This window comes from Mauremys mutica, unplaced genomic scaffold, assembly GCF_020497125.1.
Source record: "Mauremys mutica isolate MM-2020 ecotype Southern unplaced genomic scaffold, ASM2049712v1 000553F_np12_obj, whole genome shotgun sequence".
Lineage (NCBI taxonomy): Eukaryota > Metazoa > Chordata > Testudines > Geoemydidae > Mauremys > Mauremys mutica.
In genome coordinates this window covers 64,570-88,200 of record NW_025423002.1, presented here as the reverse complement: position 1 = coordinate 88,200, position 23,631 = coordinate 64,570, and the positions used below count along the sequence as shown (strand labels likewise).

The following is a 23,631-nucleotide window of genomic DNA, read 5'->3' as shown; positions in this document are numbered from 1 at the left end:
CCCACCAGACCCCACTCCCCTCCCTGAGCCGGGGAGAGAACCCAGGAGTCCTGGCTCCCAGCCCCCCCTGCTCTAACCCACCAGACCCCACTCCCCTACTAGAGCCGGGAGAGAACCCAGGTGTCCTGGCTCCCAGCCCCCCCTGCTCTAACCCACCAGACCCCACTCCCCTACTAGAGCCGGGAGAGAACCCAGGTGTCCGGGCGCCCCGGAAGACGGGTCCTTCGTGCCCCTGGCTCGAAGAAAACACCGGTTGGTCAGTTTCTTTCATTCCGTTGGGTTTTATATCACAAAGAAAAGAAATAAGAACAGTCCCTGGCCCCCCAAAAATGGGGGGGTGGGGCTGGACAAGAACCAAAGAGCCGAACGAACCCCACACGGCCCCCCCAATGCTCTCCCTCCCCCGACGGAGCGGCTGCCCCTCCGGTGCCGGGGGCCTGTGCAGCCGTCCTGTCGCCGGCTCATGCCCTCCCCTCCCCGCCCCAAATTACTGGGGGGGGAGGGGGAGTTTTGTACAAAAACATTGATTTTTTTTTCCGTGTCTTTTTCTTCGATTTTTTTTTCTGCCAAAAAAATCCCCCACCCCCAAAAAACCCCAAACAAAACCAGCACGTGGAGAGTTCTGAGCCCAGGCGGATCCACTGCCGGGCCGGGGGGGCCGGGGCCCGGCTGGAAACAGAGAGCGAAGCCCCCCCCTTCACCCACCTATTTCAGGAGTCCTGGGTCCCAGCGCCTCCTGCTCTACCCACCAGCCCCCACTCCCTTCCCAGAGCCAGGAGAGAACCCAGGAGTCCGGGCTCCCAGCCCCCTGCTCTACCCACCAACCCCCACTCCCCTCCCAGAGCCAGGTATGGAACCCAGGAGTCCTGGCTCCCAGACCCCCCTGCTCTAACCACCAGCCCTCGCTCCCCTCCCAGAGCCGGGAGAGAACCCAGGAGTCCTGGCTCCCAGCCCCCCTGCTCTAACCACCAGCCCTCGCTCCCCTCCCAGAGCTGGGGAGAGAACCCAGGAGTCCTGGCTCCCAGCCCCCCTGCTCTAACCACCAGCCCTCGCTCCCCTCCCAGAGCTGGGGAGAGAACCCAGGAGTCCTGGCTCCCAGCCCCCCCCCCCCCCTGCTCTAACCACCAGCCCCCACTCCCCTCCCAGAACCGGGAGAGAACCCAGGAGTCCTGGCTCCCAGCCCCCCTGCTCTAAGCCACCAGCCCCCACTCCCCTCCCAGAGCCGGGAGAGAACCCAGGAGTCCTGGCTGGTGGTGCTAGGCCCTCCCTTCCCCAGCCCCAGCCAGCGGTGGTCTCAGACACGGATTCTGATCTCATTTCTGTGGGTATCAAGCCGGAGTCACTTCCCTGCTGCTGACAGGGTGAGTCTGGCCAGGAGCCCGGGATCAGGGCTCGGCCCCGTAACATCCCGCCCCAAATCCCTTTGCCCTCCGGAGTCTGTCCCTGCGGGAATGCGAACAGCTCTGGGGAGCAGCAAAGGGGCTGGGAGGGGGATCCAGTCCCCTGTGCACCTGTTCCTCTCGCATCTACGCTCGCATGCAGCTGTGTTCCTGCAGGATACTCCAGCATTGCGTGTGTTACTCCGCCTGTTACTCCAGCACCGCCGCCCGTTGCTGTGCACGGTACCCGAGCGTCGGTGCAGGGTGCTCTAGCATTGCGTGTGTTACTCCGCCTGTTACTCCAGCACCGCCGCCTGTTCCTGTGCACAGTACCCGAGCGTCGGGGCAGGGTACTCCAGCATTGCGTGTGTTACTCCGCTTGTTACTCCAGCACCGCCGCCTGTTGCTGTGCACGGTACCCGAGGGTCGGTGCAGGGTACTCTAGCATTGCGTGTGTTACTCCGCCTGTTACCCCAGCACCGCCGCCTGTTCCTGTGCACGGTACCCGAGCGTCAGTGCAGGGTGCTCTGGCATTGCGTGTGTTACTCCGCCTGTTATTTCAACACTGCCACCCGTTGCTGTGCACGGTACCCGAGCGTCGGTGCAGGGTGCTCTGGCATTGCGTGTTACTCGGCCTGTTACTGCAGCACCGCCGCCCATTGCTGTGCACGGTACCCGAGCGTCGGTGCAGGGTGCTCTGGCGTTGCGTGTTACTCCGCCTGTTACTGCAGCACCGCCGCCCGTTGCTGTGCACGGTACCCGAGCGTCGGTGCGGGGTGCTCTGGCATTGTGTGTTACTCCGCCTGTTACTCCAGCACCGCCGCCCGTTGCTGTGCACGGTACCCGAGCGTCGGTGCGGGGTGCTCTGGCATTGTGTGTTACTCCACCTGTTACAGCAGTACCGCCGCCCGTTGCTGTGCACGGTACCCAAGCGTCGGTGCAGGGTACTCTAGCATTGCGTGTTACTCCACCTGTTACTGCAGCACCGCCACCCGTTGCTGTGCACGGTACCCGAGCGTCGGTGCAGGGTGCTCTGGCATTGCGTGTTACTCCGCCTGTTACTCCAGCACCGCCGCCCGTTCCTGTGCACGGTACCCGAGCGTCGGTGCAGGGTGCTCTGGCATTGCGTGTTACTCCGCCTGTTACTCCAGCACCGCCGCCCGTTCCTGTGCACGGTACCCGAGCGTCGGTGCAGGGTGCTCTGGCGTTGCGTGTTACTCCGCCTGTTACTCCAGCACCGCCGCCCGTTGCTGTGCACGGTACCCGAGCGTCGGTGCAGGGTGCTCTGGCGTTGCGTGTTACTCCGCCTGTTACTCCAGCACCGCCGCCCGTTCCTGTGCACGGTACCCGAGCGTCGGTGCAGGGTGCTCTGGCGTTGCGTGTTACTCCGCCTGTTACTCCAGCACCGCCGCCCGTTCCTGTGCACGGTACCCGAGCGTCGGTGCGGGGTGCTCTGGCGTTGCGTGTTACTCCGCCTGTTACTCCAGCACCGCCGCCCGTTGCTGTGCACGGTACCCGAGCGTCGGTGCGGGGTGCTCTGGCGTTGCGTGTTACTCCGCCTGTTACTGCAGCACCGCCGCCCGTTGCTGTGCACGGTACCCGAGCGTCGGTGCGGGGTGCTCTGGCGTTGCGTGTTACTCCGCCTGTTACTGCAGCACCGCCGCCCGTTCCTGTGCACGGTACCCGAGCGTCGGTGCGGGGTGCTCTGGCGTTGCGTGTTACTCCGCCTGTTACTCCAGCACCGCCGCCTGTTCCTGTGCACGGTACCCGAGCGTCGGTGCGGGGTGCTCTGGCGTTGCGTGTTACTCCGCCTGTTACTCCAGCACCGCCGCCTGTTCCTGTGCACGGTACCCGAGCGTCGGTGCGGGGTGCTCTGGCGTTGCGTGTTACTCCGCCTGTTACTGCAGCACCGCCGCCTGTTCCTGTGCACGGTACCCGAGCGTCGGTGCGGGGTGCTCTGGCGTTGCGTGTTACTCCGCCTGTTACTCCAGCACCGCCGCCCGTTGCTGTGCACGGTACCCGAGCGTCGGTGCGGGGTGCTCTGGCGTTGCGTGTTACTCCGCCTGTTACTCCAGCACCGCCGCCCGTTGCTGTGCACGGTACCCGTCGGTGCGGGGTGCTCTGGCATTGTGTGTTACTCCGCCTGTTACTCCAGCACCGCCGCCCGTTGCTGTGCACGGTACCCGAGCGTCGGTGCGGGGTGCTCTGGCATTGTGTGTTACTCCGCCTGTTACTCCAGCACCGCCGCCCGTTGCTGTGCACGGTACCCGAGCGTCGGTGCGGGGTGCTCTGGCGTTGCGTGTTACTCCGCCTGTTACTGCAGCACCGCCGCCTGTTCCTGTGCACGGTACCCGAGCGTCGGTGCGGGGTGCTCTGGCGTTGCGTGTTACTCCGCCTGTTACTCCAGCACCGCCGCCTGTTCCTGTGCACGGTACCCGAGCGTCGGTGCGGGGTGCTCTGGCGTTGCGTGTTACTCCGCCTGTTACTGCAGCACCGCCGCCTGTTCCTGTGCACGGTACCCGAGCGTCGGTGCGGGGTGCTCTGGCGTTGCGTGTTACTCCGCCTGTTACTCCAGCACCGCCGCCCGTTGCTGTGCACGGTACCCGAGCGTCGGTGCGGGGTGCTCTGGCGTTGCGTGTTACTCCGCCTGTTACTGCAGCACCGCCGCCCGTTGCTGTGCACGGTACCCGAGCGTCGGTGCGGGGTGCTCTGGCATTGTGTGTTACTCCGCCTGTTACTCCAGCACCGCCGCCTGTTCCTGTGCACGGTACCCGAGCGTCGGTGCGGGGTGCTCTGGCGTTGCGTGTTACTCCGCCTGTTACTCCAGCACCGCCGCCCGTTGCTGTGCACGGTACCCGAGCGTCGGTGCGGGGTGCTCTGGCGTTGCGTGTTACTCGGCCTGTTACTCCAGCACTGCCGCCCGTTGCTGTGCACGGTACCCGAGCGGCGGTGCAGGGTGCTCTGGCGTTGCGTGTTACTCCGCCTGTTACTCCAGCACCGCCGCCCGTTGCTGTGCACGGTACCCGAGCGTCGGTGCGGGGTGCTCTGGCGTTGCGTGTTACTCCGCCTGTTACTCCAGCACCGCCGCCCGTTGCTGTGCACGGTACCCGAGCGTCGGTGCGGGGTGCTCTGGCGTTGCGTGTTACTCCGCCTGGCACTGCTGCCTGTGATCCCCCCGGTCCCTGCAGCCACTGGTCCCTTTGCCCATCGCCGCAGCCCCGTTTCCCTCCCCCCCGCAGCCCCCAGGGATTTCAGGGCGAGGATGGATCGTATCCCTCCCCCCCCCCCAGCTTCCTGGTTGCATTGTTCCAGGATGATATGGTCTGTCGGGCTCCCATTGGCTGTTGCCATGGAGACGGGGGCGTGTCCCTGGTTACTGACTGACAGGTTGCTAAATCACCCAGCGGAGGTGGGGGGGTGTCTCTGGACTGGCCCCCCTTTCCTGATCTCCCCCCCACTTCCCCTCGTTCACCCTCCAGCCCCCCCACCCCCATTCACTCACCCCCATGATGGGGAATAAACTAGACACAGCAAATCCCCATCTTGGGTACCTGGGTGTGAATCCAGAATAACCCACCACATCTGGAGTAAGGCCGCTGAAGTCAGGGGTGACTTCAGATTGACCCCAGAGGACCAGAGATCAGAATCTGTCCCTGGCCCCACTGCAGTCAGGGGGTGACTCTGGATTAGCTGAGATCTGAATCTGGCCCTGACCCCACTGCAGTCACGGGGTGACTCTGGGTTGACTCTGGATTAGCTGAGATCTGAATCTGGCCTGATCCCATTGCAGTCAGGGGTGACTCTGGATTGACTCTGGATTAACTGAGATCAGAATCTGGCCCCGGCCCCACTGCAGTCAGGGGGTGACTCCGGACTGGCGCGGGATGTCCAGACTCCCCCCTCGCCCCCCGCCCTTGGGGGACGCCCCCGGCCTGCCCCCCGTCACATGACGCAGTACGGCTCCCGGGGCAGGGGGGGCTCTGTCCTGCGGCAGGGCACGCGGGCCGCCAGCCCCTGCTTCAGCTCCTTGTTGAGCAGGAAGCAGACGACGGGGTTGACGGCGGCCTGGGCGAAGCTCATCCAGACGGCGGTGGCCAGGTAGCGGGGCGGGATGCTGCAGGCCTTGACGAAGACCCGCCAGTAGCAGGCCACGATGTAGGGCGCCCAGAGGAGGAGGAAGAGGACGGTGATGACGTAGAACATCTTCCCCAGCCGCTTCTCCGCCTTGAGCTCCTCCATGTCCAGCAGCCGGCGGTTGGCGGCGTGGCTGTTCGGCCGCACGCCCAGCAGCGTGGGCGGCATGGGGCCCCGGCCGAAGCCGGCGAGCCAGTTGGCGGCCGCCTGGCCGGTGGCGCCCGGCCCGTGGAACGTCCAGTTCTGGCTGATGGCCGGCACCATCTGCACCGGCTTCATGCGGCGGTGCCGGTACTCGAAGCAGAGCAGCTTGCCGTACACGGCCTGCGTGGCCCCCACCAGCACGGCCAGCATCAGCATGAAGCCCAGCGTGTCGTTGGCCTTGACGTAGCGGTGCTCGAAGATGCACTGCTCCTCCTCCCGGATGAACTTGTAGGTGCCAACGTCGAAGACGGGCGGGAAGGCCATGGCCACCGAGAGGGTCCACACCATGCAGATGACGGCCACGCACGTCCACAGGCTCATGCGCTTGGCGTAGAAGCGGTGGTGAGCCACGGCCATGTACCGCGTGACGCTGATGCAGAAGAGCAGGAAGGCGGCGTGGAAGCAGAAGAGGACGGCCAGGAAGGCCACCACCTTGCAGCTGAGCGCGCTGTGCGGCCAGGCCGAGCCGTGGCGGATGGAGACCAGGACGAAGGGGAAGCAGACGGCCGCCCGCACGGCGTCCGCCAGGCACAGGTCCAGCAGGAAGTAGTAGGGGGCCCGGTGCAGCCCCCGCTCCTTCAGCACCAGCAGCGCCAGCGCCAGGTTGCCTGCCAGGCTCACGCAGATGATCAGCGCCAGCAGCAGCAGCTTGGCGTAGGTGGAGGCCGCCGGGGGGCCCGGCAGGCCCGGCTCGTCCGCCTCGCTGGCGTTGGCCATCGCCGGCCGGCCGGCTAGCGGGGGCGGCCCATGGCCCCGGGGCCTCTGCAGGGGAGAGAGGGATCGTTGGGGTCGGGGGCCTGCTGCGTGTGGGACCCCCCCAGCCTGGCGCGCGGGGTCCAAGCCCAGGCTATGGGGCAGTGGGGCGATGCCTGGTGCCACCAGGCCTGTCCCGGTTGGGGGTGGGGCTGCTGATCCCATCACCCACCTCATCTGGGGCTCACGGGGTCCCATCTCCCAGTCCCACCCCTGGGGCCAGATGGGGGTCAGCGCCCCCTAGAGGGCAGGGCACAGTCGTCCTCACAGCCACCCTGACGCTGACACGCTCGTGTACACCCGTCCTCACAGCCACCCTGACGCTGACACGCTCGTGTACACCCGTCCTCACAGCCGCACAAACACGGACACGCTCGTGTACACCCGTCCTCACAGCCACCCTGACGCTGACACGCTCGTGTACACCCGTCCTCACAGCCGCACAGCCGCTGACACGCTCGTGTACACCCGTCCTCACAGCCACCCTGACGCTGACACGCTCGTGTACACCCGTCCTCACAGCCACCCTGACGCTGACACGCTCGTGTACACCCGTCCTCACAGCCACCCTGACGCTGACACGCTCGTGTACACCCGTCCTCACAGCCGCACAAACACGGACACGCTCGTGTACACCCGTCCTCACAGCCACCCTGACGCTGACACGCTCGTGTACACCCGTCCTCACAGCCGCACAAACACGGACACGCTCGTGTACACCCGTCCTCACAGCCACCCTGACGCTGACACGCTCGTGTACACCCGTCCTCACAGCCGCACAGCCGCTGACACGCTCGTGTACACCCGTCCTCACAGCCACCCTGACGCTGACACGCTCGTGTACACCCGTCCTCACAGCCGCACAGCCGCTGACACGCTTATGTACACCCGTCCTCACAGCCACCCTGACGCTGACACGCTCGTGTACACCCGTCCTCACAGCCACCCTGACGCTGACACGCTCGTGTACACCCGTCCTCACAGCCGCACAAACACGGACACGCTCGTGTACACCCGTCCTCACAGCCACCCTGACGCTGACACGCTCGTGTACACCCGTCCTCAGAGCCGCACAAACACGGACACGCTCGTGTACACCCGTCCTCACAGCCGCCCTGACGCTGACACGCTCGTGTACACCCGTCCTCATAGCTACCCTGATGCTGACACGCTCGTGTACACCCGTCCTCACAGCCGCACAAACACGGACACGCTCGTGTACACCCGTCCTCACAGCCACCCTGACGCTGACACGCTCGTGTACACCCGTCCTCACAGCCACCCTGACGCTGACACGCTCGTGTACACCCGTCCTCACAGCCACCCTGACGCTGACACGCTCGTGTACACCCGTCCTCACAGCCACCCTGACGCTGACACGCTCGTGTACACCCGTCCTCACAGCCACCCTGACGCTGACACGCTCGTGTACACCTGTCCTCACAGCCGCACAAACACGGACACGCTCGTGTACACCCGTCCTCACAGCCGCCCTGACGCTGACACGCTCGTGTACACCCGTCCTCACAGCCGCATAGACACGGACACGCTCGTGTACACTCATCCTCACAGCCGCACTCACATGGACATGCTCATGTACAGTCGTCTTCACAGCCGCACTGACACACTTACACCCAGGCACAGTCGGTGTCAGTGTCACCGACACACACACACACACACACACTGAACTACAATCACACGGTCCCGTGTCCACTGACAACATGCGCACACACTGGCACTGACACACGCTCATCCTCACAGCTGCCCGGACGCTCACGCTGAGGCTGACACACACGCGCTCATGCACCGAGTCCCACTGGCAGTGACACACTCACAGTCGTGCTGACACACTCCCCCTCCTGCACACTGAGCCTGGCACACGCCCCCACCCCCCTGGGCCCCTGCTGCAGTCACGCCCTCGCACCTTGATGCCGCTCACACTCGGCCCCGCTCACACTCGGCTGCCCCCGTGCATTGGGGGCTGAAGCTTTCCAGCAAGTGCTTTGAAAGGGCCCTTTGCACACGCATGTGCTCACACACAAACACACCCAGAGCCACACCCGGGCTCTGTCACGCTCATCCCCTCTCCAGCCACCCGGGGAAGCAGGTGGGCCGTGGAGCTGAGCCGGGACCCAATTCTGCTCTTAAACCGGAGTTAAACTGGAGTCACTCCTGATTGCCCCAGGAGAAGAGAGAAGAGAATGAGGCCAGTGGAGTCACCCCGAGGGCCCCCCCATCCCCAACACCAGATCTACTGTGAGCATCAACTCAGGGCCTGCTGGGTGGGGGCCTGGCCCCCCACCCGAAGTTACCTCCCCCCACTGTCATGTCCCAGCTGGGGGCGGGTGACTGGCTGCAGAGACGCAGGCTGGTGGGGGGGTGTCTGGCAGGTTGGGGGCTTGTAATGGGGGGGGGAATTGGCACGAGGCCTCCCCAGTGCACGGCCACACGCCAAGGGGAGAGAGAAACGTGCACACACCCGCCGGCACGCAAAGTGGAAACATGTCCGTGTGTACATACCCTAGCCACGTTCCATAGACACAATCCACACACAAACCTACACACACAATCCACACACACACTAGACATGGTACACACAAACATAATCCACACATACACACACACAAAGTGGAAATGTACATGTGTGTACACACCCGCTACACACACCCGCTATAAACACACACACTGCATACACACAATACACACACACACATATACAACATATATACACACACACACACAACACAGCCGTACAATACATAGACACACAAACTGGAAACATATATACATGGATCTACACACACACACACACACACACACACACACACACACACACACACAGTCCTCAGGCCCTGAATGACAACCCCCCCCCCCAGCCACTCCTAGGCCATGTTGTCGGGTCTCTGCACCTGTCAGTCAGAGAAGGGGGGGCCTGGGGTGTAGGGATGACGGGGGGAGATGGAGGGGGGTATACGGGGTAAGGAATGATGGAATGAGTGGGGGCCCCGAGGGGTGTATACGGGTGGGGGGCCGCGGCTGGGGGGGGTGTATATTGGTGGGGGGGCCAGTGGGGTGTATACAGATGGGGGGGCCGGGGGGATGTATATGGGGGGGCAGGGCGGGGGGGGTGAATACAGGTGGGGGGCCAGGGCCAGAGGGGTGTAATTGGGAGGGGCTGGGGGGTGTAATTGAGGGGATAGGGAGGTGTATATTGGTGGGGGGCTGGGACCAGGAGGGTGTATATGGGGGGGGCCGGGGCCAGGGGGGTGTAATTCGGGGGGGCCGGGAGGGGGGGGTGTAATTCGGGGGGACCGGGACCGGGGGGGTGTAACTGGCAGGGGGGCCGGGGCCAGGGTGTGTAATTCGGGGCAGTCGGGGCCAGGGGGGTGTATATGGGGGGGGCCGGGGCCAGGGTGTGTAATTCGGGGTGGCCGGGACCAGGGCGGTTTATATGGGGGCGGCCGGGGCCAGGGGGGTGTAATTTGGGGGGGCCGGGGCCAGGGGGGTGTAACTGGCGGGGGGCCAGTGCCAGGGGGGTGTATATGGGGGTGGGCGGGGCCGGGGGGGGTGTATATGGGGGCGGTCGGGGCCAGGGGGGTGTATATGGGGGGGGCCGGGGCCAGGGGGGTGTAATTCGGGGGGGGCAGGGCCGGGGGGGTGTATATGGGGGCGGTCGGGACCGGGGGGTGTAATTCGGGGGGGCCGGGACCGGGGGGTGTATATGGGGGCGGTCGGGACCGGGGGGTGTAATTCGGGGGGGCCGGGACCAGGGGGGGTGTATATGGGGGCGGTCGGGACCAGGGGGGTGTATATGGGGGCGGTCGGGGCCAGGGGGGTGTAATTCGGGGTGGCTGGGACCAGGGGGGTGTATATGGGGGGGCCGGGGCCAGGGGGGTGTAATTCGGGGTGGCCGGGGCCAGGGGGGTGTATATGGGGGTGGGCCGAGGCCAGGGGGGTGTATATGGGGGTGGCCGGGACCAGGGGGGTGTAATTCGGGGGGGGCAGGGCCGGGGGGTGTATATGGGGGCGGTCGGGATCGGGGGGGGGTGTACACAGGCGGGCACGCGTCCCCCCCAGCCAGCCCCAACTCACCTCCGTTCCGCTGCTCCCCGAGGTGAGGCGAGACCCCCAAATGCTGCCCCGGTCGGGGGGGGCGAGTCCCCTGCCCCCGCGCTCAGGCCCTGCGGGGAGCGGGGGGTCCCTCCGCCGGGCCGCCCCCCATGCTGGCCGGACAGGGCTCGGGGGGCTGCGTGGGGGGCTGGGGGAGCTGCCCCCCCGCTTCGGCCGCCTCCAGAGCCCGGCGCCGAAGGCTCCCCGCGGCCCCCCAATTACCCGGATCGGGGCCTCGATGACATCCAAGGCGCCGGGTCTCTCCTCCAGCGGATCCCTGCCTCCGCTCAATCCGGAGTGACTCCGGATCTGCCCCCTTCAGCACAGCCGCCGCCTCCAGCAGATCGAGCCAATTGCAATCCGGATCGGCTCGCTCCCCAGAGGGAACCCGGGTTCCCGGCTAGATCCAAGGGGGTAGATGGGGGTCGGGGCGGGTCCCGGGGCCCCGGCCTGGCCCGGGCGGCCCCCCGCCGCCGGCTCGCTCCATCCCCAGGACCCCGGTTCGATCCGGTGTGTGCGCGGGCGGGGGGGTAATGCAGGGTGCGGCTCCGGAGTCACGCCGGATTCCAGCCGGGAAGGGGGGCTCCGGCCTCCCCCGCGATGAGCCCGCAGGCGGGGGGGCTCAGGCTCCGGTCCCCACAAAGGAGCCGGGAGGCGGCCGGGATCCGACCATCTTGTTCAGCGTCCACCGGAAGGTGCGGCGGGGGGAGGGGGCCCGGGGGGCAGAGGGACGTGGGGGGCGGAGCCGACGGGGGGAGGGGGGATTCGGGCAGCGACGCAACATCAGGACCAGGGGCTGGGAGCCCGGACTCCTGGGTTCTCTCCCCAGCTCTGGGAGGGGAGTGGGGGCTGGTGGTTGGAGCAGGGGGGGCTGGGAGCCCGGACTCCGCAGGGGGGGCTGGGAGCCCGGACTCCTGGGTTCTCTCCCCAGCTCTGGGAGGGGAGTGGGGGCTGGTGGTTGGAGCAGGGGGGGCTGGGAGCCCGGACTCCTGGGTTCTCTCCCCACTGCTGCTGACCCACAGACACGGAGGGATACCAGGAAATGTACAAAGCAACTAAGCAAATCTGATGTGTGTGTGGGGCAGGGGGCTCCTGGGGGCTGCAGCACCGTGTCCTCGAACCACCCCCAATCCCCAGGACAGGAGAATGGGGCAGGAGCCCATCCCCTCTGGGGGGCGCCGGCTGGCTCGGGGGGGTGGGGAATGGGGCAGGGGCCCGTCCCCTCTGGGGGGCGCCGGCTGGCTCGGGGGGGTGGGGAATGGGGCAGGGGCCCGTCCCCTCTGGGGGGCGCCGGCTGGCTCGGGGGGGTGGGGAATGGGGCAGGGGCCCGGCCCCTCTGGGGGGCGCCGGCTGGCTCGGGGGGTGGGGAATGGGGCAGGGGCCCGGCCCCTCTGGGGGGCGCCGGCCGGCTCGGGGGGTGGGGAATGGGGCAGGGGCCCGGCCCCTCCGGGGGGCGCCGGCCGGCTCGGGGGGGTGGGGAATGGGGCAGGGGCCCGGCCCCTCTGGGGGGCGCCGGCTGGCTCGGGGGGTGGGGAATGGGGCAGGGGTCCGGCCCCTCTGGGGGGCGCCAGCTCCCCTGGAATTGGGCTCCAGGCCAGACCGATCCCACCTCCAGGCCCGTCACCTTCCCCCCCCCCCCCGGTGCCGTGAGCCCCCCCAGAAACCGACACCAGGGCTGGGGCCGGGACAGTTTTTATTAGTTGCGTGGACGCGTCCGGCTCCCGGCTCGCCCGTGCTCAGACATCTGCCCCCCCGGGGCGGTACGCGGAGCCGGGGCTCACGGCCCCCCCAAACCATCTCCGTGGGGCTCGAGCATCTTGCCTCTCGCTCGTTTTCCGGCCCTGGATCCCTCTCAACTGCAACAGAGGCAGGGCCGACTTCCCATCTCAGTTAATTCAGAGTCAATCCAGAGTCACACCTGACTGCAATGGGGTCAGGGCTGGATTCAGAGCTCACTTAATCTGGAGTCAATCCGGAGTCACTCCCGCCTGCAACAGGATCTGGGCCCAATTCCTCTCTCATCTCCACCAGGCCTCGGCTCCGATCTGGCCGTCCTCCATCACTCCGCCAGCGTCCCACGGGCATGGGCAGAGCTCCCGTGTGGGGAAACTGAGGCGCCCCCCCAGCAGCAGCTCCTGGGCCACGCGGCGGCTCCGACGTCCCGTGGGACCTCACCGCACGGTGAATCAGCCGGACCATCGCCAGCCCCTCCGGCGGCTGGACCGAAACGTCCCGCTGCAAACGACCCGCTTTGCACCACGCTGGGGGGGCACGAATTGACCCCCCCACACACACACTCCCCAGTACAACATAAATACAGAGCCGGGGGGGGGGGCGTGCGCCGGAGAAGCAAAGTGGGACAATGAACCGATGTGGGGCCTTCAGCAGCAGCGTGGGACCCAAGGGGTGTGGGGCAGAGCGGGGGGGAGGGGCTGGGAGCCAGGACGCCTGGGTTCTCTCCTGGCTCTGGGGTGGAGGGGGCTGGGAGCCAGGACGCCTGGGTCCTAGCTCGCCTGGCGCCACGTGAGAACCACGTACAGGGTGACGGCCGCGGCCGGCAGGCAGCCACTGAGGACCACGGGCAGGACGACCACGAGGCCGAGAACCAGCAGGGAGCAGGTCAGGGCCTGCCCCAGGCGTGTGGGGCAGCCGGGCAGCCGTGCCGGGGCTGCTGCCCGTGCTGGCACCACCACGGCGGCCGGCGCCAGCAGCCGCAGGGCCCCGCCCGGGCCGGCTCCCCGGCCCCCCCCCTCCAGCAGCGCCGGGGGGCTGTCGCGCCCCGGGCCGGCGGGGGGGCTGCCATAGCGCAGGGTGATCTCCTGGGCCAGGGAGCTGTTCAGAGCCCGCTCCGGCCCGGCCCAGCCGACCACCAGGTCCCGGTCGCTCAGCACGCTCAGGCGCAGGGCGGGCAGCCAGGCCGGGGGGGAGCCAGACGCCTCCGTGCCCCCCGGCCGCTCCCCGGCGCCCCCCAGCTCCTCCGCCCGCAGCCGGCTGAGGTGGGAGAGATACAGCTGCTCCAGCTCCGAGTCCACGGCCTCCTCCTCTGCCCGCCAGAGCCCAGCCTGCTCTACCAGGCCAGCCGCCGAGAACGAGGGCCCCGGCCCCAGAGAACCATGGTCACCCCACGGGGCCTCCGGCGGCTGCGGGGACTCAGCCAAGGGCACCGGGAGCTCCCTGGCAGGCGGCTCCGTCTCCGGGGACATGGGGGCGACCAGCAGCTCTGGGACCTGCAGCGGGGCAAGGGAACGATGAGGGCGGGAGAGGCCGGATCCTCCTGAAGCGCCGGGGTGGGGGGATGATTCTGGCCCAGCTGTGCCTCAGTTTCCCCACATGTGAGAGTTCTCTGGGGTAGGGGCTGACCCTCATTGTGGGTCTGCACAGCACCAGGGGAGACAGGGGCCCGGGTCTGGCAGGCAGAGCCCAGGGCTGGGGGGGGGCGCTCTCCCCTGGCAGGCAGGACCGGGCGCTGGGGGGCGGGTGGGGGGCTGGGCGGGGGGTGCTCTCCCCTGGCAGGCAGGACCGGGCGCTGGGGGGCAGGTGGGGGGCTGGGCGGGGGGCGCTGGGGGGCAGGTGGGGGGCTGGGCGGGGGGTGCTCTCCCCTGGCAGGCAGGGCCGGGCGCTGGGGGGCGCTGGGGGGCGGGTGGGGGGCTGGGCGGGGGCCGCTCTCCCCACACCGCCCTGTTGCCAGCAGTTCTCACCTGTCCCGTGGGGGCTGAGGGCGAGTCTCTTCGCGTCTCCCCTTCAGGGCTCCCTTCTGGAGAGAGAGAGACGGGGTCACCCGCACTAGTGCTCCCCTCAGCCAGCCCGGCACTGCTGGGGGAAGCTCGCGGCGCTGGGGGGGACCCCGCCTGGGGGCACTGCTGGGGGAAGCTCGCGGCGCTGGGGGGACCCCACCTGGGGGCACTGCTGGGGGAAGCTCGCGGCGCTGGGGGGGACCCCGGCTGGGGGCACTGCTGGGAGAAGCTCACGGCGCTGGGGGGGACCCCGGCTGGGGGCACTGCTGGGGGAAGCTCACGGCGCTGGGGGGGACCCCGGCTGGGGGCACTGCTGGGGGAAGCTCGCGGCGCTGGGGGGGACCCCGCCTGGGGGCACTGCTGGGGGAAGCTCGCGGCGCTGGGGGGACCCCGCCTGGGGGCACTGCTGGGGGAAGCTCGCGGCGCTGGGGGGGACCCCGCCTGGGGGCACTGCTGGGGGAAGCTCGCGGCGCGGGGGGTGACCCCGCCTGGGGGCACTGCTGGGGGGAAGCTCGCAGCACTGGGGGGAAGCTCACAGCTCTGAGGGTGACCCCGCCTGGGGGCACTGCTGGGGGAAGCTCGCGGCGCTGGGGGGGACCCCGGCTGGGGGCACTGCTGGGGGAAGCTCGCGGCGCTGGGGGGGACCCCGGCAGGGGGCACTGCTGGGGGGAAGCTCGCGGTGCTGGGGGGGACCCCGGCCGGGGGCACTGCTGGGGGAAGCTCGTGGCGCTGGGGGTGACCCCGGCCGGGGGCACTGCTGGGGGAAGCTCGCGGCGCTGGGGGGGACCCCGCTTGGGGGCACTGCTGGGGGAAGCTCGCGGCGCTGGGGGTGACCCCGGCCGGGGGCACTGCTGGGGGAAGCTCGCGGCGCTGGGGGGGACCCCGGCTGGGGGCACTGCTGGGGGAAGCTCGCGGCGCTGGGGGGGACCCCGGCTGGGGGCACTGCTGGGGGAAGCTCGCGGCGCTGGGGGGGACCCCGGCTGGGGGCACTGCTGGGGGGAAGCTCGCGGCGCTGGGGGGGACCCCGCCTGGGGACACTGCTGGGGGAAGCTCGCAGCACATACCTTCCTCGGGGGCAGGGTCTGGTGTGTCTTCATGGCTTGGCTCCTCCTCGCAGGGCCTGTGGGGGGGGAGGGATCCAGTCACTGCCCAGGGCCAGGGGGTGGCACCTTGCAAAGGGTCTGAGGAGAACCCACAAGTTCGGGCTCCCAGCCCCCTCCCCGCTCTAACCACTAGACCCCACGCCCCTCCTAGAGCCAGGGAGAGAACCCAGGCGTCCGGGCCCCCAGTCTTAGTGGGCAGGGCTCCCCGGTTCCATTCCAGCTCGACCACACGTGCCCAGCTGAGCTTTAATCACTGGGTGCCTCAGTTTCCCTTTGTTTAGATTGGAAAGTCTTTGGGGCCGGGACGGTGTCTGTCTGTGCAGCGCCTGGCGCGACGGGGCCCTGAGCTGGGTCGGCGGCTCCACACCAGTAAAACCCTGCAGCTGCTTTGGGCGCGTTCCTGGGTTTTCCCCTTTCCTGCGAGTCACCGTCTGGGAGCCCGAGGCCGAGATCTGGGGCTGCGTGGGGGCGGGACCGTGAAAGTGCCAAGCCGCAGCTTTGCATGGCAGCTTTCGCCCGTGGCCCACGCCCTGAGCTCAGCACCGCGGCCCGCCAATCCGGAGTCACCCCTGATTGCAGAGGGGTCAGGGCTGGAGCCTGATCTCAGCTCCCCAGGGTCAATCCGGAGTCACCCCTGATTGCAGAGGGGTCAGGGCTGGAGCCTGATCTCAGCTCCCCAGGGTCAATCCGGAGTCACCCCTGATTGCAGAGGGGTCAGGGCCGGCTCCTGATCTCAGCTCCCCAGGGTCAATCCGGAGTCACCCCTGATTGCAGAGGGGTCAGGGCTGGCTCCTGATCTCAGCCCCTCGGGGTCAATCCAGAGTTACCCCTGATTGCAGAGGGGTCAGGGCCGGCTCCTGATCTCAGCCCCTCGGGGTCAATCCGGAGTCACCCCTGATTGCAGAGGGGTCAGGGCCGGCTCCTGATCTCAGCCCTGTGGTCAATCCAGAGTCACCCCAATTGCAGACAGGTCAGGGCCAGCTCCTGATCTCAGCCCCAGGGTCAATCCGGAGTCACCCCGATTGCAGAGGGGTCAGGGCTGGATCCTGATCTCAGCGCCGGGGTCAATGCGGAGTCACCCCGATTGCAGAGGGGTCAGGGCCGGCTCCTGATCTCAGCCCCCCGGGGTCAATCCAGAGTCACCCCAATTGCAGAGGGGTCAGGGCTGGCTCCTGATCTCAGCCCCCCGGGGTCAATCCAGAGTCACCCCAATTGCAGAGGGGTCAGGGCCAGCTCCTGATCTCAGCGCCGGGGTCAATCCGGAGTCACCCCGATTGCAGAGGGGTCCCCAAGGGCTGACCCGCCAGCCTCAGCCTCCGAGGGCGGGAGCAGGACAGGCGGGGGAAGTGTGTGTCTGGCGGTGCGAACGCCTGTCTGGCGGTGCAGGGCTGGAGACAGTCAGTCGCGGTGGGAGGGGCCCGTGGAAACGAAACGGCCTTTGATGCTCATGTCTTAGCGGAGAAGAAACATTTCACTCATCCCAAACCCAGCCCAGAAGGAACCCAGGAGTCCTGGCTCCGAGCCCTCCCCCGCCCCCGCTCTAATCACTGGACACCCGGATGCCCCACACCCACACCGGAGACATGGGGGGGGTACAGGCCCCTGCCTCGTCCCTCACGCGGCTCATCTTCATCCCCCCCCGTACTGATGGGGAAACTGAGGCAGAGCAAGGCCTCGCACACGGGTCTTCGCCCCCCTGAGAACCCGGAGCAAAGCTCAAGCCCTGGTACCAGCAGCCGCCCACCCGCCCGTCCCTTCCCACAGCCTCTCAATGAGCCCTCGCCAGGGGCAGGAGAATCCCTGCGCCTGCCCCCAACCCGTCCCGCCCCCGGGCTCCAGCCTAACCGGCTGCCCCGAGACGGGGGAACGAGCCCGGACCGGGACCTGAGCCAATAAAATAAAACCCCGGCCGAGACCGGGGCCCCGTCCCCAACCCCGGCCCAGACCGGGGCCCCGTCGGGCCGGGCGCCCCCTAGACCCCGGCTGAGATTGGGGCCCCGTCGGGCCGGGCGCCCCCTAGACCCCGGCCCAGACCGGGGCCCCGTCGGGCCGGGCGCCCCCTAGACCCCGGCCCAGACCGGGGCCCCGTCGGGCCGGGCGCCCCCTAGACCCCGGCCCAGATCGGGGCCCCGTCGGGCCGGGCGCCCCCTAGACCCCGGCCCAGACCTGGGCCCCGTCGGGCCGGGCGCCCCATCGACCCCGGCCCAGATCGGGGCCCCGTGGGGCCGGGCGCCCCCTAGACCCCGGCCGAGACTGGGGCCCCGTCGGGCCGGGCGCCCCCTAGACCCCGGCCCAGATCGGGGCCCCGTCGGGCCGGGGGCCCCCGAGACCCCGGCCGAGATCGGGGCCCTGTCGGGCCGGGCGCCCCCTAGACCCCGGCCGAGACCGGGGCCCCGTCGGGCCGGGCGCCCCCTAGACCCCGGCCCAGATCGGGACCCCGTCGGGCCGGGCGCCCCCTAGACCCCGGCCCAGATCGGGGTCCCGTCGGGCCGGGCGCCCCCTAGACCCCGGCCCAGATCGGGGCCCCGTCGGGCCGGGCGCCCCCGACACCCCGGCCCAGACCGGGGCCCCGTCGGGCCGGGCGCCCCCTAGACCCCGGCCCAGACCGGGGCCCCGTCGGGCCGGGCGCCCCCTAGACCCCGGCCCAGATCGGGGCCCCGTCGGGCCGGGCGCCCCCTAGACCCCGGCCCAGATCGGGGCCTCGTCGGGCCGGGCGCCCCCTAGACCCCGGCCCAGACCGGGGCCCCGTCGGGCCGGGCGCCCCCTAGACCCCGGCCCAGATCGGGGCCTCGTCCCCAACCCCGGCCCAGATCGGGGCCCCGTCCCCAACCCCGGCCCAGACCGGGGCCCTGTCCCCAACCCCGGCCGAGACCGGGGCCCCGTCAGGCCGGGCGCCCCCTAGACCCCGGCCGAGACCGGGGCCCCGTCGGGCCGGCGCCCCCTCGCCCCCGGCCGAGACCGGGGCCCCGTCGGGCCGGGCGCCCCCGAGACCCCGGCCCAGACCGGGGCCCCGTCGGGCCGGGCGCCCCCTAGACCCCGGCCGAGACCGGGGCCCCGTCGGGCCGGGCGCCCCCTAGACCCCGGCCGAGATCAGGGCCCCGTCGGGCCGGGCGCCCCCTAGACCCCGGCCCAGATCGGGGCCCCGTCGGGCCGGGCGCCCCCTAGACCCCGGCCCAGATCGGGGCCCCGTCGGGCCGGGCGCCCCCTAGACCCCGGCCCAGATCGGGGTCTCGTCGGGCCGGGCGCCCCCTAGACCCCGGCCCAGATCAGAGCCCCGTCGGGCCGGGCGCCCCCTAGACCCCGGCCCAGATCGGGGCCCCGTCGGGCCGGGCGCCCCCTAGACCCTGGCCGAGAATCTGGGGCACAAACGCCCCTCTCGGGCCCTATCTACCCACTTGACACGCGATCGCCGGCGAAAGGAGCCGCCCGCGAGACTCTTCGCTCCCCGCCCGGCTCGTTATTCGCTGTTTCCTGCCGCTTTTGGAAACCACTTTTTCTACCCGAGTTTCAGAGCAAACACCCCGAGGACGTGATTTCACCTCCTGCCCGCAGCCCTCGCCCTGTTTCTTTAGCAATAAGAGACGGCGGCGCGGCCCCATTTCCCCCCAGCTTGTTTTTCACGCCGCGGAACTCGCCCGCCCGCCGGCAGCTGCAAACGCGAGTGTGAAAGTCAGAGCGCGAGGGGGGGGGTCACCTGACCTGCCTCTCTCCTCGGCTGAGCCCCCGGCCGGTCTCTGCCCTCCGAGAACGACCGGCAGATCTGCACCGACAGCCCGCGTCAGCACGTACACTAGTGAAAAGCCCTTCATCGAGAGCGCCCCGTGAATTCTGCTTTGGGAGCATTGCACGCTTGCCTTGCACTCGTGCTAATGCTTGCCCCTGCACACTCACTTTGCACAAGTGCTGACGCTTGCACAGACGAACAAGGCTACCCCAGCCTGCCCAAATGAAGCCTTTCCCTCCCGCGTGCTGATTCTCTGTGCACGGCGACACCCCGAGACCCCCGACACTCTGTGTCCCTCCCCAGATAACCCACCCCACGTGTCCCGGGCTCCCCGGCGCTGCTCCCCACAAGCCCGGCAGGACTCGGGAGCCTCCTCTCCCTCGGAGCAGCCTGGCTGCAGGGCTAGAAGCTCCCCCGGCTTCACCTCTGGGGTCTCTCCTGGGAGCGTTCGGCCTCCTCGGCCCCCCCGTGCGCTTCCCCCAGCGAGTCCCCCCAGCGGGGTCCTGGGGGGGCCACAGGGTCCTGCCCCCCCACGGCACAGGCAGACGTGACTCTCAGCCAGCCGGGGACACAGAGGTTTATTCAATGACAGGAACAGGGGCTAACACAGAGCTTGTAGGTACCGCGAGCCGGACCCCTCGGCCGGGTCCATTCTGGGGGGCAGGGAGCCAGACCCCCACGTCTGCCCTCACTCCCCATCCCCAGCCAGCCCCAGACTGACCCCCCCCAGCCCCTCCTCTGCTCAGCCCCTTCCCCGGGCCAGGGGGTCTCCTGACCCCTTTGTCTCCAGCACCTTCAGTCGGCACCTTGCGGGGGGGGCCCAGGCCGTCAGTTGCCAGGAGACAGTCCCAGGCATTCAGGAGCACTGGCCCCTCGCTCTGCAGCAACCCCCCCCCCCCCGATCCCCCCTCCTGGAGACTTAAGAACTGCAGAGGGGAAACTGAGGCACCCACAGCGTATTCAGAGCCAACATTCAGAACATTCCCAGTTCGCCACGCCAGGTAATTCAGAGCCGTGTCTGGGCTGCTCCACCATAGGCTCTGTGCCCCCGATTAACTGGAGGGACTGGGGGAGGGGGCTCAGAGTCACGGGGATCAGGGGGATTTGGCAGTTCCTGGGGGGGTGGCGGTTCCCGGGGGAGGGGGTTGGCGGTTCCCGGGGGAGGGGGGTGGCGGTTCTCGGGGGGGTGGGCGGTTCCTGGGGGGGTGGCGGTTCCCCGGGGAGGGGGGTGGCAGTTCTCGGGGGGGGTTGGCAGTTCCGGGGGGGGTGGCGGTTCCCGGGGGAGGGGGGTGGCGGTTCTCGGGGGGGGGGGCGGTTCCTGGGGGGGTGGCGGTTCCCGGGGGAGGGGGGTGGCGGTTCTCGGGGGTGGTTGGCAGATCCAAGGAGGGTGGTTGTTCCCAGGGCAGGGGCACGGCGGTACTCGGGGGGGTTGGCAGTTCCTGGGGGGGTGGCGGTTCCCGGGGGAGGGGGCTGGCGGTTCTCGGGGGGGTTGGCAGTTCCTGGGGGGGTGGCGGTTCCCGGGGGAGGGGGTTGGCGGTTCCCGGGAGAGGGGCATGGCGGTTCTCGGGGGGGTTGGCAGTACCTGGGGGGGTGGCGGGTCCCGGGGGAGGGGGTGGGCGGTTCCCGGGGGAGGGGGTTGGCGGTTCTCGGGGGGGTTGGCAGTTCCTGGGGGGGTGGCGGTTCCCGGGGGAGGGGGTTGGCGGTTCTCGGGGGGGTTGGCAGTTCTCAGGGGAAGGGGTCGGCGGTTCCAGGGGGGGTGGCGGTTCCCGGGGGAGGGGGTTGGCAGTTCCAGGGGGGGGTAGCGGTTCCCGGGGGAGGGGGTTGGCGGTTCTCGGGGGGGTTGGCGGTTCTCAGGGGGAGGGGGTTGGCGGTTCCCGGGGGGGTTGGCAGTTCTCGGGGGAAGGGGTCGGCGGTTCTCAGGGGAAGGGGTTGGCGGTTCCAGGGGGGTTCCGCTGGGCGGTTTTGGGGTCCCGGGCGGAAGGTGGGATTTTACCTCATCCTCTCCGGCCTCATGCAACTCTTCAGCTGCCGCGCGGCGCCGTCCTGGCGGGGGGGCCTGGGGGGCGCCCGGGGGGGCGCCAGCCCCTTCATCACCACGCTGTAGTTCCTGCCCTGGTTATTGGCCCAGTAGACGCCCTCGTCGGTCTGGTACCGGATCACGAAATCCAGGCGGGCGTCGGCCCCCCCCTCCTCCTCGGCCTGCCGCCCCCGCTGGCCCGGGCCGAAGGGCAGGCTGAAGGCGAAGCGGTCGCTCAGCCCCCCGTCGGGCGAGCCCCCCGGCACGTAGCGGGCGGGGTGGTCGCGGAAGCTGCGCCAGCGGTCCCGGCTGGCCCGCACGTGGACGGCTTTGCGGTAGGCCACGTTCAGCACCCGCAGGGTGCCCCGCAGCAGCCACGGCTCGCCCGGCCCCGGCGCCAGCACCTCCTCCAGCTCCACCATGGCCCGGCGCAGCCGCGCCAGCCGCTCCGGCTCGCCCTGCCCCGCCGGGGGCAGCACGAAGGCGGGCAGGAGGTAGGGCACGGGGGGCGGCTGGCCGGTGGGGGACAGCATCTCGGGGGGCGACTCGGGCGAGGGGGGCGGCCAGGGCTGGTAGCGCCGCAGGCGGGTCAAGGGCAAGCCCAGGGCATCGGCGAACAGCACCCGGCGCGCTCCCGCTGCATGCTGGGAGAGCGGCTCCTGGCCGGGCCCCACGGCATGCTGGGAGAGCGGCTCCTGGCCATGCCCCATGGCATGCTGGGAGAGCGGCTCCTGGCCATGCCCCATGGCATGCTGGGAGAGCGCCTCTTCGCTGTGCCCCATGGCATGCTGGGAGGGCGCCTCTTCGCTGTGCCCCACGGCATGCTGGGAGAGCGCCTCTTCGCTGTGCCCCACGGCATGCTGGGAGGGCGCCTCTTCGCTGTGCCCCACGGCATGCTGGGAGAGCGGCTCCTGGCCATGCCCCATGGCATGCTGGGAGAGCGGCTCGTGCCCCACGGCATGCTGGGAGGGTCCCCCTTGGCCGGGCCCCGGGGCATGCTGGGAGGGCGGCTCCTGGCCGGGCCCCATGGCATGCTGGGAGGGCGCCTCTTCGCTGTGCCCCACGGCATGCTGGGAGAGCGCCTCTTCGCTGTGCCCCACGGCATGCTGGGAGGGCGCCTCTTCGCTGTGCCCCACGGCATGCTGGGAGAGCGGCTCCTGGCCATGCCCCATGGCATGCTGGGAGAGCGGCTCGTGCCCCACGGCATGCTGGGAGGGTCCCCCTTGGCCGGGCCCCGGGGCATGCTGGGAGGGCGGCTCCTGGCCGGGCCCCATGGCATGCTGGGAGGGTCCCCCTTGGCCGGGCCCCGGGGCATGCTGGGAGTGGGGCTGCCCCGGGGCATGCCGGGAGAGCTGCCAAGCGGGGCGCGCGGCCGGGCGTTGCCCCGCGGGGGGGGCGCCGGCGCGCGGGGGGGGCTCCTGCTCCTCCGCCCCCTCCCCCCCCGCCCAGGGCCGGCGCAGGGGGGGCCGCGGGGAGGGGGAGGCCGCGCCGGCCATGGCGGCTCCGGCGGCGGCTGGGGGGGGCGGAGCGAGGGGGAGGCAGCGGGGGGCGGAGCCACGGCGGGGGAGGGGGGCTGGGAACTAACGACCCCCGGGCGCTTAGCCCCGCCCCCCGGGGCCCCAGGCCCCCCCCCCGTGCTGAGCCTTCGCCCCCCCGGATCCCTCCCCCCGCCCCTCTGCCCATCCCCCCCCCGCCTGCTCCCCCCTGCCTGCCCATCCCCCGGCCTGCCCCTCTGCCCATCCCCCCCCGCCTGCTCCCCCCTGCCCATCCCCCCGCCTGCCCCTCTGCCCATCCCCCCCCCGCCTGCTCCCCCCTGCCTGCCCATCCCCACCCCTCTGTCCACCCCTCTGCCCATCCCCTCCCCTCCTCCCACCTCTCCTGCCCCCCCCGCCCCTCTGCCCATCCCCCCCCGCCTGCTCCCCCCGCCCCTCTGCCCATCCCCCCCCCGCCTGCTCCCCCCGCCCCTCTGCCCATCCCCACCCCTCCTCCCACCTCTCCTGCCCCCCCTGCCCCTCTGCCCATCCCCCCCCGCCTGCTCCCCCCTGCCTGCCCATCCCCACCCCTCCTCCCACCTCTCCTGCCCCCGCCCCCCTGTCCTGCCCCCCGCCCGCCCCTCTCCCCATCCCCACCCCACCCCCACCTCTCCTGCCCCCGCCCCCCTGTCCTGCCCCCCGGGGCCCCGGGCCGGCTGGGCAGCGCCCCCCCCCGTGCTGAGCCTTCGCCCCCCCAGATCCCTCCCCCCGCCCCTCTGCCCATCCCCCCGCCTGCCTGCCCTGCCCCCGCCTCCCTGTCCTGCCCCCCGGGGCCCCGAGCCGGCTGGGCAGGTTCACCCCGTGCTGAGCCTTTGCCCCCTGGACTCCTGCCCCCGCCCCTCTGCCCATCCCCACCCCTCCTCCCTCCTGCCCCCCCGCCCGCCCCTCTGCCCATCCCCACCCCTCCTCCCTCCTGCCCCCCCGCCCGCCCCTCTGCCCAT

At 69.9% G+C, this 23,631-nt stretch overlaps 1 protein-coding gene across 1 annotated transcript; it reads right to left on the bottom strand.

The window, feature by feature from the left end:
* Positions 1-5,317: 5,317 nt before the first annotated feature.
* Positions 5,318-22,099, bottom strand: LOC123357390. Its single transcript, XM_045000618.1, has 7 exons — positions 21,135-22,099; positions 15,379-15,434; positions 14,279-14,334; positions 13,088-13,807; positions 12,345-12,436; positions 10,563-10,896; positions 5,318-6,479 (listed from the first exon to the last, which is right to left on the bottom strand). Exons 1-7 carry the CDS (start codon positions 22,082-22,084, stop codon positions 5,322-5,324), a joined length of 3,366 nt encoding a protein of 1,121 aa, XP_044856553.1. The 5' UTR covers positions 22,085-22,099; the 3' UTR covers positions 5,318-5,321.
* Positions 22,100-23,631: the final 1,532 nt, after the last annotated feature.